Here is a 15018-nt window from a genome sequence, read left to right on the forward strand (position 1 = left end):
CCTGTCCACAAACACCAGCAGCTAAGATACACAGAGCAACTTCCATTCATGCACATCTTCTCAGTCTTTGCATTTGTGGACTCAGAGCATCAGTGGAATAAACACAATTACTCTCAGCCCAGAAAGTGTCATATACTAAAAGAACTTTATGTCCAAGAGCACAGGGAGACGTATTATCCCTTATCAGTCTTCTGAATGCCTTTGAAGACAATTCACAGAAGCATCAGTGTTCTATGTGATGTGGGGAGACAGACCACCAGCATCTGGTGCAGAAAGTTCAGGCTACCCACGTACCCCGTAAGTTAGACCAACAGATATCATCTTTCCACAACCTGTAAGAGGTCACAGCCCTCTTCTTCCTTCAGAGCACTGCTATCTCTTATCTTTCCTTTTCTCACATTTGTGCTCTTTTCCACTATACTGCATCTGACCCTGGAGGATATCAAGCACATATTTCTTTCCAGCTCTTCACTAACCAACATCACCCATTTCCAAAGGTACATTTTTTTCTTGTTTTGAAACATGCTTTCCATATTTGCAAAACCTAAACATTTTGAAATTGCTCTACCCATAGAAGCAAGTGAGATAGGACAAGAAAAAGAAACAGAGGAAGTTAGAAAAGTAATATATTATTCAGAAGCACTCAAGTGATAGAGGGGAAGTGAAAGGTGGCAACATGCAATTTGAACAGTACTATGACCAAAAATTAAATCTCACAGCCTGATTGATGGATGTTTCTTTTCCCATGTGATAATGGCAACATAGTCAATCCAGGGATTATTTACTTTGCAACAATAAAACATCAATGACAGGAAACAGAAGAAGGTTTAAAATGCAACAGCAGCATTCTGTACTGTTCCTTGTCCTGAAAAAAGTTTTAACATGAAAACAGCACAAAAACAGCATGGGTCCTACTGCTCCATAGCAGAGCAGTGTGGCACAAGCACTGAAACACTCCGTTTTGCACCTTTCCTCTCTCACTGTTATGTACAAATCAAGTAACCTTCCTTTGCTTACAGCAAATGAGAAATTCAGAAAACTAGAGGCAGAAAAAGAAAGTGAATACTATTGAATCGCATGAAAGAGTCACAGAAACAATTTAAAACATGAATTAACGTCTTGATGTAATGTTTCCTTGCACTGAGGTTATACGCTGCTGATCAGAGCAGCAGTCAGGTCAGATCTTTAATATTGCCCAAGCCTGCAAGGTTCCTGGCCAGTCCTGCACTACAGGTAAGAATAGGTGAACGTTTTGCTCTTTTATCCCTAGACTCCACTAATCGCGACTCTCTTGACATGATTGAACGATGTATTTGCCTGGTGTGCCTGGACAGCCCAAGCGGGGTGGAACTCAACGACACAAACATGGCGTTGCAACTGCTACATGGAGGAGGCTACCATAAAAACGGTGCCAATCGTTGGTACGACAAACCTATGCAGGTAAAAACCTTACAGTACTATGATATTGCACATGGTGAAGATCTCCAGTCATCTTTGTGGAAGGGAACACTTGGAAGCACGTAGGGAAGAGCTGGAAGTGATGTCAGCATCCAATAAGGCAGGGCTGGGGCAGACAGCAGGGGGAGAGGGAAATGAAGGAAGGACCACAAAACAGGTAAAGAGGAAGGAGGGTAGCAAAGCAGGCTATGAGAAAGCTATCAAATAAGAACAAGCTTGCTCATTTGATATGACATTTTTAATAAAATGTATCCCTAGGAGAACTCCTGGGTAAAATGTTGCATTGCTTTCAAATGAAGCAGAACCTTACGCTGTTGTGCTGGGGTTTTTCTTGGCAACTGGGGTTTTCTTTACCATAAAGCAGATGATAAATCCAATTTCCAGATTCCAAGGGATTTTACTGAAGTTCACATTTTTATGAGACTCAGTTCAGAAGAGCAGCATGAAAGGGATCCAGCACAATATCATTCACAGAACAAGACAGTCTCACACTATAAGCATCTGCAAGTCAAGAAAGTACCTGGTGTGAGCAATAAGAAAACCACAGAAGAATGACAACATCACTTTTTAGGTTGCCTAAAAACTTCACCTTTTAGGTTGCTGTTGGTAACATAGCCCCAGCATGATTTGTTCATCACATGTCTTGCAGTTTGTGATAGGAAGAGATGGAGTCTGTGGCACCGTGTGTGAACATTCCCCTTTTGATGGCATCGTACTGGTGCAGTGCACAGAACACCTGCTCAAGCACATGTGAGTCGCCTTTTAGTACAAGTACTGTTCTTGCTCTAGCCCCAGGAAGTTTCCAACAGCTGCAATTTCCCCTGGAGCAAAGAGCCACTAAGTCCTGCTAGTAAATTACCCACTAAAAAAGCCACATTTGACAAGAGACAGTTACCGTGACCTTAATGCCATTTCTTCCTCACATACTAATAGGAAAGAAAGCACCAAGAAATTACTCCGAGCCGATTCAGTAAGTGAGCTTCCTGCTCCACGGAGATTAAGATGGAAATGCTCCCCTGAAATTCAGGCACACTTGGCATCATCAGCAGAAAAACTCCAAAGGTAGGACACATTCCTCACTTTTTCAGCAATGTCTGCAAGCTGGGAACTATCCAACATGGTTTGTTCAAGAATGGTTTTTCTCTCCCTGCTCCTCTTCCTCTTCCCTTAAATACCCAGCACAAGCACACATAGCATCTCCTTGCAGGACAGCACCCTTATAGGCAGGGGCTACTTCATGGTATTCTGGAATTGCACTACTATCATTCTCCTGTCATGTAAATATTAGGGAAGATAAACACCAAGAGGAAAAAAAAAAAAAAAAAAGAAAGAGTCCCATTTGCACAGGATGCAAATAATACAGGTCCTCTATTTATATGGGTGTATCTTATGGGTTTGATCTGACAAAACAGAGGCCAAGGCAATGGGAATATATATATATGTGGGACAGTAGACTACAACTGATTTGAATAAGCAATTTGAATTCAATAACGTTATTTGTTTACATCCAACAAATACACGTGTTGCTCCTACAAAGGTTAATTCTTCCGATGGTCTTTCCAAACTGTAAGAGATTTGCATGATCTGGGGCAGGGGAGAAAGGGCAAGGAGAGACTTTTTTTCAAATCATTTAGACCAGAAGCGTCCATTTCAGCGTGCATGCTGAAATGGAATCCTTGTAGAGAATTAACCTAGGGAGCAGACATAAAATCATGAGTCATAGAATGGCCTGGGTTGAAAAGGACCACAGTGATCACCTAATTTCAACCTGCTATGTGCAGGGTCATCAACTACCAGACCAGGCTGCCCAGAGCCAATTCCAGCCTTGCCCTGAATGCCTCCAGGGATGGGGCATCCACAACCTCCTTGGGCAACCTGTTCCAGTGTGTCACCACCCTCTGTGTGAAAGACTTCCTCCTAATATCTAGCCTAAACCTCCCCATCTTAGTTTAAAACCATTTAAAACATGAACAAAAGGACTTGAGCACCGCAGTTTCACATTAAGGCTGCAGATTACAAGCCCAGTCTAGAACTCATATGAATAACTGTGACTGCTAGGAATAAGTTACCAAAGGCCAGGACTGCCTGCAGAGCAGGAGCCCTCTCACCTCTGTGGGTACAGCAGGAACTGTTCTCCAGGCTTTAACTACAGTGTGAAATGGAACACGAGTCTTGCATCTCTCCCCGTTAACTGCCTCTGCTTGTTTTCCAGGATAGTAAAAAATCTGGACTTTATTGCCTACAAGTTTGTGAATTATGGAAAGGAGTTTATTAAGAAGCAGAAGACCAGCCCAGATGCCTACATTCAAGTAGCACTGCAGCTGGCATTTTACAGGTAAGGTTAATTCAAACCATAAGAACAAGAGAACTCGCAGTTGTTTATTCAGGGTGTTCACTATTTTCTCAGTAGCCAAAAAATGCCTCCTGCATGGAAATGAATAATCTTGCCTAACAATGGTAGAACATGCAGTTCTGAGACAGAGTTCTCCTTTCTTTCATTCCATTTCACGCTCCCTTCCCTGTCACCCCACCTCTCCTTCAACATCCCTACAGTTGTCTTAGGCACAGAGAAAGAGGCAAGAAGATGTAGCAGGGATTGGAAGACAGAGGCAGGAATGAAGTCTAAGTCCCTATGTTAGAACCACCTCCTTGCCATTGTGGATAGCTTGGAAGGAAACGTGGCAATAACTCATAGCTCACTGCATATATATGCAAGGGGTTAAGTGTCCACAGGAAAATAACACTACAACAGAATTTCAGATCAGAGTTCCTACACAAAGCAGTAACTACTTCTACTTCCTTCTCCAGAGGCATCCCAAGATTTGATAATATCTTCTAATTTCCATGGTATCAAAGTTAAAATCTGCTTTCCACATTGTCAGAACAGCTAACACGCCAGGCTAGAGATTGGTTGCATGGCCTCCTGCAGAACAGCCTATTACACAAATAATTATTTATCATGTCAAATTAAATCCTGAAGCGGTCTTTGCATAGCCAAAATGAACAGATGCCTAACACATTTTGTGTATCTATAAACATTTGTTAAACACCCATTCTCCATATTCCATTAACCGAACTCCAGCAATGGCCTAGTCTAAGATTTTCATCTGGATCTGTGCTACAATATAAATTTCACATATTTACAAATGAAAGAAACAACAACAACAACAAACCTTACAACTGAAACTCCTGACTCAACAAGAAGTATGTAAAGCACAGTAGGTCTCCTGAAGCAAGGCATGGTAGCTCCACACCTGGTTCCAAAATAAACAACAACCTGTGTTTTATTTGCAATGCAGGTTTTCATCCCAGCTCAGTCTCAAAAAAATGTGCTTTTCTCCTATTGCTTTCCTCACTGTTGCACTGAGTTTGTAAATAAAGCGTATTTCACTCCTGTGATTAATTAGACAATTATTTTATGATGCAGTACAAATAAAACATTCCTTGAGATGTTTCCATAGATTTTAGTTTTACTAGCTTTTCTTTCACACAGCAAGTAATTTTTTTTTACTGGCAATGCATACATAACTAAAACACGAACAGCTGTATGCAGCTCCTCATATTAGAGAGGAGTGAGCATTCATCTTTTTTAAGTTTCTTATACAATTCTTTCAGCACTAAGATGAATACTATATAAAATATTAAATCATGCCTGTAACAATAAAATTTACAAAGCCCATGTTTCTTTTAATCTTTATGATGCCTTGAAAATAATTATTCCTTGGATTTTTTTACTTTGTTCTCTCAGGTGCCACAGGAGGCTTGTCCCTACTTATGAAAGCGCTTCCATACGCCGATTTGATGAGGGCAGAGTTGATAATATTAGGTCTGCTACGTCAGAAGCATTTGCTTTTGTGAAAGCAATGATTGATGACAAGCCAGCTCTGTCGGTATGTTGGTCTGGCTCCTTCTGCTTTCCCTAACAAAACCCTAAGCAAGTGAATACATTTGTGATTCCCAATCTCTCACATTTTAACTGTTAGCTGAGAACATAAAAGAATAGCGCAGAGCACCTGCTCTCACAGGATTTTGCTCTTTGTGCAAACCGACTGTTAATCTGAATATTTATTTATTTAGCTGAGCACACAAAGGATTCGAAGGCCTAGACATGACACTGAAACAAACAAAACATCTGATATTAGACTTAATATTGCCGTCCAAATGATCCATCATCAGGTCCAAATATCTAGGCTGAACATGGAAACCTCATGGCCATCATAGTATGACTCCAGGAGAAATGTCTGGCTGCTCCCCTGCAGCAGCAGATAGCTCGGTGGCAAGTCACAATGTGCAGTGTGGAATAATTCACATGTTTTCATTCCGGTGGATATGTTGTAGCTCATCTTTTTGATTTTGAAGTCACGTTTCTGCCACATACACATAATATTCTGGGATCTCCAGGAGGGCTGAACTCTCACAATGGAAAAGCTTTCATGATAAAAAAAAGCATAATAAAACAACGCTCCAAACTGTCCTGACATCACTCTGCAAAAATAAAAATTGCTACCTTTCTTTGAGGTGCTACCATCTGTTTTCCAGGAGCATGAGTACTCTGTACGTTAGATGGCTGTGCAAAGAGGTGCAGCTGACAGAGCTGAAACTATAGCTGCCTGAACAGCTCTGTGCCCATCATCCCTGCAGAGCCTCCCTCAGCATCTCACTGTGTGCCACTTCCACTCATTGCACTTCACTGCTGTACAGGGAATTTCCAGGTGGCTGTTTGGATACAACAAGCAGCCACAGCCTAAACTATTTTGCAGGGAAAAAACCAATCTAGCTGTTCTGCAATATCTAGCGTGGCATCAGTAGAAACATTGCTGGGCTGTAGATTAAGCATAAATTACTGAAACAATGTAAACCAAGCTCTAACACCCTGGAGGATGAGGGGAAAAATTGTCCAGAGGAGTAGTCACCATTCCATGGCTTTTTCAATCTCCTTCTGGTTCCTATATCTAGAATTTAGCTATTGATGAAGACAACTTGAACAGTTTCCACGTTATAACAACAGCTTCAAGGAGAGCAGAGGTAATTTCCTCTGCTGAGTGAGTAATTCAGGGCAGAATGTGACCATGCTATTACACATAATAGTGACCATCATGTAATAGGCAAGAAAAGGCTGATTAGTTATCAGTGTCCTGTCTGACTGCCCACAACACAGCTCTTTCTGGTACTCCATCAGAAGCTGCTGCCAACTTTAAACACTTCCCTCCACATTTGGGTGCCCAGCTGCAACCCCAGCACGTCTGCACTCCTAGAAGGAGCCAGTCTGCTCCTGCTATGTTTTTGCCAGATCCTTGTTCTCTCCAACAACCTCTTTCCAACATCCTTGCTCCAAAACTTAACACTTCTGCAGTTCTCCCAAAGCTTCGGCATTTCCCACTGTTTTACCACTCAAAGGTAAGACTGTGCTAATATTTGACAGCATCCTGAGCTGTACTGCTTCAAACAAACAAGCAGAAAAATGTCAAGCCAGTCTAGGAGGAGCTCAGTCTTGCCCTCTAAATCTTTATATTTCATGCTTTAGCAGTAGCAAATAGGGAGAGTAATAGGGAGGATAATGCTCCATTTCTCATGGAAAAACAAAAACAAAAACAACCCAACACCAAAAAAACCACAAGTATAATGCAAGCCAATCCATTGACTCCTTGTATATTGAGAGATGCAAAGGGCATTTGAACTGGCTGACAATTGTTCTTTCCCACAACCTTCAAGAATACAGAAATCTTTGATTTGATTTTAGCACCCAAAACACTTATGATGGTCATAGAACCACTAGAAACAAAACTCATGTAACTATTTTGAGATGATTTCTTTAGATCTGCAGAATGCTTCTGGACGTGATGGGGTTAATTCTGGTATTTTTTTGGATAAAGAGATGCAAAGAGATACTTGGTTTAAGTAGCCTTGGACTCCACAGAATATTGTTTGCTAATAGCCATTAATCCAAATTAAGTTAAAAATATTTTTCTATCCAATGCTAATAAAAATTATCTTCAAATGATAGCTTGAACAGTCACCAAAGATTGATCAAGTCAGATTGATTCTCTAGCAGGAGAAATATCTCATGCTTTTGACACTTGCTGTAAAAGAGGCAGCATCTGACACTGCAGAGATTGCTTGACTAGCTGTAAATTAATCAGATTTAAAGACTGCATGCGGTAATTTAATCTGTATAAAGGAACTAAGGCCTGGCTCCAGCCCTATGAAAAAAATATCAGACTCTGTACTTCGAAGGTCCCTGATGGTGGCCTTGAATTGCTTCTAAAATGAATTCTTTGTTAACAAGACCATTTATCGTCCATAGGAGCTGAAGGCCCCCTGTTCATCTGGAGACCTGGTCTCTTCTGGCTGTTTCAGGGTCTCCCAGTGTTGCATCTTCTGCCTTGATGTACAGCAGGGCAGCATTTCTTAGGATCATTCCATCAGCATGAAAGCCTGACTTTTGACAGGACTCAAAATTTACTAGCCTGTTATCTGAAATTTGAGGCATATGTGGAGGGTAGAACAGCCTTGAAAAATCCTAGATGCCTTTTCAAACACGGGAGTAATTTTTTTTTTTTACCAGCCAGTAAAATACAAGTAATGGTTTGCATTAATATCACTGTCATTGTCCAAATAAAGCATTTTGGAAGAGATGCCCAGCTGTTCTGAAAACGCTAAATTACATTAAGAAATTATTTTCTTACTTCAGATGCAACAATTCAATTAGTAATAATCTACATGCCCAAAATCCATTGAAAGGAACCACAAATCTTGCTCTGGCCTCAAACAAATGACCACCAATTCCCTCGTTCAGCCCTTGCACAACCATACATGGTTACTGAGCAGGACACCAAATCCTTTTGGCTTTTCAGTTGTAAGGACTACTTCCTGAGCAAGGAGCAAAGGACATTTGAGAGTGCCTGCTGTTTGGCTGCAGGTTAAATGATGGAACATACGACCTCTTTGAGAGTTCAGGCAATAAGAGATGTATTTCAATTCCCCCAACAGGATTCTGAGAAGATGCAGAGATTTAAGGATGCAATTGCGGCTCAAACTAATTACACTATTTTGGTAAGTAAAATGCTGCTTTGTCTGATTAAGAACTTCTTTTTACCTTCCAATTGAAGTATGAAGATACTTCAATGAATTATGTATGAATTAACTTCGTAAGAAAGCATGCATATCTCAAAATACAAAAATACCATGTCACAGGAAAATTTCTCATGACACCCTCCAAAAAGCCATATTTGACCAATCTTACTTAAAAAACACCTCCTAGAAAAGAAAACAACAAAACTGTATAGAAAACTTAGTGGCAAGCCTCCACTCTTGCACATTAGCTCACTTATCTTGAACTTTCATGGAACATAGCACTCTGTATCTATCGTATTCATGGGGAATGAGCATCTGTCAAACATTATTTGTATTAGTGTCATAGTTAGAAGTCTCAGCCATGAATTAGGATTCCATTAAGCTTTGCACTGTATGAACTAACAATGCAAAAGTGGCTTTAAAGAGAATGCAATCAAAACATAGCCAAGGTTTTTCGCTGTTATTCAGTTTATATTGTTGGTATTTACTGTGGATTTTTAAAAAATAACTATTGAAGGATTTGCAAAATAGAACACTACTCAAATGAGATAAACTTTTATACAATAAGCTCCTTGGGGCCATCATGAAATATTATCTATGCAGATAGCCAAGAGAAGTGGCAATATGCTATTCTAAGTTGAAGAAGCAATGGAACAACTTATCAGGCAAAAAGTAAGGAAGGCGTAAAAGCAACTGACTTCACTGCTGTGTAACACGTAAGCAACAGAACTGCAATTGCAAAATGTAGATCCTCCAAATTTACAGGTACTCAGACCCATAAGCTATAGCGTTACACGTAAGCTCACGAGGGCTGTAAAGCATTGGAAGCTTCCTGCCCTCCTCAGAACCAACTGTGCATTTCTGTAGGCTTCTCTTCCCTAGAGGTGAGAGGTCCTTATCCGGGACTTGATCCTCAGCTGACAAAAGCAGTCACTTGGATTAAATCTGTGACCAGAAGCTGGGAGCACAGCTCATTAGATGGACTTGTACTGGATGTACTGGAAAGCAGACCCAAAGTGTAATTTATAACAATATAATCAACAATGAGGAAATAATTAGACTAAGCTCTTTTTTAAAAATCTGAGTGCAGTGTCTAACAAAAGAAAGAAGAACCTTCCAATGATTAAATCAGTTTAGTATCAAAAACAACTTATTTTCTTTTTCTGCTGATTAAAAATGAGACAATTCAGCTTAAGTAATGTTTTGTATCATTATGTGCCAAGACAAAGCACAGACTTGCTCTATGAAGAGCCCAGTCGAACCACTCATGAAATTAGTAAGTGTTGATAACCAGCTGTGTTAAGTGAATTTCCTACCCATGGTTTTGCCTCAGATCACTGCCTAACAAACCCACATTGCTGATCGCTGATTAAATACTCATAATGTTCAAGAAATCATTAACTTCCAGAGATATGCTCAGAGCACTGGAGAGGTGAAATGTTGCTGTAAGGCAGTATTTGTTCCTAGGATTGTGAAATTAAAGAAGCTGGAAAGTAGTTTTTGCTTCAGTGCTAGGAGACTGTGTTTTGAAGCTGAGATTCAACATTACCTCTAAAACAGAGACAAGTCTTACCTTAGGGTAACGGTCTCACCTGAATGATCTCAGTATAATTGCACAATGAACACAAGGTACTGTAGGTCACAACCAATAGAGTTTCTGTATCTTTCTGCTTTAAAAATGTTTATTTCCTACAAATCCTCCCTCCAAATCATTTCAGTTCAAGAAAGTGCTATAAAATTGAGCCTCAAATATAGCTCATAGGAAAATACTAAAATCACCATAAGAAAATTAATTTATCTTTGAATTTAAAAATACTTCTAGGTGCTTCATCAAGCTCCCCTTTCTTTGTCAGAATTTAATTGATGTGTCTTTAAACTGGGGGCAAGGCTTCCACGGTCTGACTAAATTGGGTATAACAGACTTTTCCTAAGAAAAACAAACAAAAAAAGTCTACTTCATAAAGCAAAAAGCAATTTAATGATTTTATTTCCCCTTGTGAGGGCTTACTAGTAGCATTGCTATCTTAAACGTGGAGCTCTAAAATTCAATTTAGCACAGTTTTTTCCAATGCGTTGACTCACGGTTTATTTTGTTAGCCTGTCTCGGCCTCTCTTCAGACATGACATTGATCTATGTTGCAAAAATGTCATTGCTAACAGCCTTATAAATCTTGTGTGATAGCAAAATATTTCCTTTGATTATCAAGTCAGTTTTCCTCTATGGGAAAAACAACGTAAGCACTGCCTTGATGTATGCTACCTTTTGCAGCATCCTTGCTTCATCTGGGCTGATGAACAAATGGCCCCTTTACCAATGGGTGCCTACTCCTTAATAAAGCAAACAAAATTATGCACTCCCAGCCCCATGTTTCAGGCACTTATTGCTGTTTGAAACAATTCTCCCCTCAAGAACAAGCTAGTGATTTTTGTTATATATTAATTCTCCCCTCAAGAGGGGAAACAAGCTCATGTTCTCTTTTAAATCCTACCTTCTCTCTCAGGTTGCTTATTTCTCTTGTTGCAAGGGATTTATGTTACAGGGGTATCTGCTTTGCTCTCAGTGTAGCACAACATCCCTTGCCATGCATTTCCTTCTTGTGTGACATCAGCCTCCCACCAAAAGCTAAAGCTCCATCCTTACAATCAGTGCACTCACCAGCAAGAGTAAGCCCAAACTGAACGAGCTTCTGAGACAATTCCTGCCTGGTTGGAGCAGCTGAATGCTATTCTTCGGATGCCAAAATTTTGACTTGGTTTTCTAAAGGAACAAATTCCTGGAAATGTCATGTTTGACTGTTTGTCTGTCTGCTCCCTCTACTGACTTGTGATACCACTGGCCTCTTCAACTCACATTTTCTATCAAGCAAAAACTGTTAAAGTTAATCGAATTCTCTAAAATGTATAGTGCTAGATAGCTGGATAAAAAACAGAAACCCAAGCATGGTAAGCTCCCAGAGAGGCTTACTTCAGGCTCAGAGTGGTTAGTTCTCAAGAGTTGGCCACCAGCCTGTTCCCTGTGCTGTTCCACATCTGTTGTTTTCAGTTGTCTCATGTCAACAAAGGCTAAAATAAGGGCTGCCCCTGAGATAATTCAGCTCTGCAATGAAACCCCAGGGGAAGGGGAATTGGAGCACTTGAGCAGTCAGTTAAATATAGAAGACTTTTGCATCCCTAATCCTAATCCTCAAGTTGTTGGAGACGCTAGTAGACTGTGATAGAACACTGGCAGATCTAACCATTCTCTACTTGAAACAGGATGCTTTCATACTAGCCCTACACAGAGGTATAACAGAAAAAGAAAGATTACAGATGTCCCTTCCAATTTAAGTTGTTCCTAATAAGTCTGCTAGTAGACATCTACTAGATCTTTGGATCTACTTTCATTGAATGATATATACTTCTAGAGTGAGACCCATGCTGCAAGGCATCAAAAGGTTATCCTGATGTCATTTGGAAGCGTTGTGGAGCTTTCCTCTTTGAAATATAACCCAAGTGATGCACAGCCAATTCCAAAACACACTTAGAGATTTCTGTTGTCTCCTATGCTCCCTTCAGCAACTTTGAAAGTCCACTTCATGTTATTCTGTTCTGGGAAACGATGAGCATCTAGAACTCCAGATTAACATCAGCACATAATATATCTGTAGATTATCCCCTTCCTAATTTTGACAACTTCAAAGCACCTCATGAACACCTAGCTATTGAGCATCAACAACATATACACTCCAAGTAATATCTGAACATTACAGGCATTACATTACTCAAACTAAGTTCATCAATCAGAAAACAAGGCAGCAACAGCCAGGAATGCATCTCCATACTCAGCTGAATGCTGGTGTCTATCATGTCGTACACAGGCTATTACTGGAATGGCAATAGACAATCACCTACTAGGGCTGAGAGAGGTGGCACGAGAACACTTCAAGGAACTGCCAGAGATCTTTACAGATGAGACGTATTTGACAAGCAATAGGTTCATCCTCTCAACCAGCCAGGTAAGTTTTTCCCTATTCACTTACTAAGCAAAGAGTAACTGATTTGCCAAAGTCTGTGTCTCACAATGAAAGCGACAGAGTGGGAAAAAAATAGTGCCACCAAGAAGCCTGCAAAATTTTCCAGCTATTTAATCCAGTTTTGGCTCATTTTTCACAATTAGCACAGTAAATACTAACTGAAGTTATCACTTCCCTTGCAAAACCACAAAGGCCTACCTCGAAATTCTGGAAATACAAACACACACAAATTCAGTGTAATTCATACAAGGGCTTGGTATTCCTACACTTCCCAAGCTACACATCTTCCTGTTCCCTTTCTTTTCTTCCTTCCCCTAAGGTGCAAACTGTAGTGGGAATTCTTTATGCCAGAGACTGTACAACCCCAAGCCAGACAGGCTGCCACTCTGACAAAGAAAAGCCAAGAACTATGGGGAGATCTTATTTTTGAAAGGAGCCACGTTAGAAATCCTCAAGAGCCTGCAGTTATTCTGTGCAAACCGTGCAGATATGCATCTTAGATTTACAGACATTTTAGATATTTATGGATTTATAGTTATGAACCACTACACTAAGATAATTCAAGAGCAAACATTACTTATATTTAATGTTCTGAATAAGGAAATATCCTTTGTTGCATACATCATAGAAATTAAATGTTTAATTGCATATTGCAGCAGTCCTAATGAAAGAAGAAAACCATATAAGAATTCATTTACTGAAACTCAAACCCAAGTGCATAGATTGGATCTGTGCAACAAGAAAGACTTACAATATCTTGCTGCAGCATAAAACCTTAATAAGTAATTTGATCTTGTCATAATGTTTGCAGGCTTGAGACGTGAGTGAATGTAACCAACACACTACTACATAAATTCTCCAGGAAACTATCCGTGAGCAAAGAGTGTTTGTGAATAGCTTTATGGCCTTCGGCTGTTGCACAGCAAATTCATCTGACAATTCTATGGCTCTATTAGCAGGACTAATGGCTTGTTCTACACCATTAAAAAACCAAATGTCATTTGTGAAGGCCCATATACACAAAGTCTGAAGCATAGATTTCTATCACATCCTTTATTTTCTCCAGTAGAAACAGTTTCATTCCTGTATTATGCCATGATTAAATTGAGAGATAATAGAAATATAGCACCCAAATGTATTAAAATATGCTTTTACACTGCATCACTTTTAATGAAGATTAGAATTAGAATGTAAATTAATATTGAGATGGATGATACTACTTTCTATAATCAATCACACTCTTCACACTACAAGTTTAACATAACCTTAACAAAATGAAAATCTTAGAGAAGTTCTAAGCATCTTGATCTTCATCAAAATTGTATACAGCCTTAGAAATTCCACACCTATCAGAGACATAGCTTGTTCAGCAAATGGAAATAAGATGTGTATTATAATCTCCCCTTCAAACAATGCCAGTTTCTAAATACTAGAAGACAAAAAGAGCAGGCAAATTCCATACTGAGATCACAGCCTTTACCTTCCAAGCATCAGCTCCAGAGTTCTGACGAAACTGCAGTTCTACAAAGGGGATTCACTATCACAGAATCATCGGATGGCCAGGGTTAATGATCATCTAATTTCAATCCCCCTGCTATCTGCAGGGTCACCAACCACAAATGCTACGTTTCAAGCATTTGTTTATCGTTCTCCTCATTCCTAAGCAGCTGATTTCAGGTGCTCTGATTAATGAGAAATCATTCCTTACCTTCTCCCTGCAACCAGGTTCCAACGACTATGGAAATGTTCTGCTGCTACGGGCCTGTGGTGCCCGATGGTTATGGGGCATGCTATAATCCTCAGCCAGAGCATATATTATTCTGCATTTCAAGCTTTAAAGACTGTAAAGAAACATCTTCAGATAGGCTTGCAAAAGCTGTGGAAGAAAGTCTCCTAGAAATCAGAGATCTGTGCAACAAATGCAGCTCTACAGCAGCAAAGTCACTCGCTAAACAAGAGGAAGCCACACAGTTGCAGAGTGACCGCAAACTCTGAGAAGCTCTGGGAAATATTATCCTGAATCCACTATAAGAAGAAAAAATTGACATAGTTGTTCAAAGGCAAGATAGTGCTAGTGATATATTAGCGTAGAAAAAAAAAAAAAAAGCCATTTCTTTTACACGGTTGTTGTGAAATCCTACATTTCATGCTTGAGGATCAGCAAGAAGGTTTGGTCTCACTGGCTAAGATGAAGGAGGCAGTAATATGTGTATGTACTGTAATACCATTTCTAACCATAATTGACTTATGCCAACTTATCTTCTAAAAAAAAACAAACCTGAAGTCTGTATATGACATGAGTGAAATACTAAAGCACACCAAACAATTAATATCCCCAAAAATTAGTTCTAAAACATTTACATCTATTCCTGCAATGTTATCGTGTAAAGAGGAGGAAAAATAAAAGAATTTCCCCCTATCAGGTATATTGAGCACTGTAAATAATGAGCTGTTGTCACTAAATCTTGAAATT

At 39.7% G+C, this 15018-nt stretch overlaps 1 protein-coding gene across 1 annotated transcript in view; it reads left to right on the forward strand.

Moving 5' to 3' along the window:
* Positions 1-14540, forward strand: part of CHAT (choline O-acetyltransferase) — a gene marked incomplete at both ends in the record, with an annotated part of 30697 nt that extends 16157 nt beyond the window's left edge. The window contains 8 exons of the mRNA XM_079535228.1: positions 1271-1440; positions 2108-2208; positions 2392-2520; positions 3671-3793; positions 5207-5348; positions 8449-8511; positions 12390-12527; positions 14271-14540. Coding sequence (XP_079391354.1) covers positions 1271-1440; positions 2108-2208; positions 2392-2520; positions 3671-3793; positions 5207-5348; positions 8449-8511; positions 12390-12527; positions 14271-14540 — 1136 coding nt within the window. The remainder of the gene's footprint in view (positions 1-1270; positions 1441-2107; positions 2209-2391; positions 2521-3670; positions 3794-5206; positions 5349-8448; positions 8512-12389; positions 12528-14270) is intronic.
* Between the last annotated feature and the right edge of the window lie 478 nt (positions 14541-15018).

Source organism: Tetrao urogallus (genome assembly GCF_951394365.1).
Source record: "Tetrao urogallus genome assembly, chromosome: 5".
NCBI classification, from domain to species: domain Eukaryota; kingdom Metazoa; phylum Chordata; class Aves; order Galliformes; family Phasianidae; genus Tetrao; species Tetrao urogallus.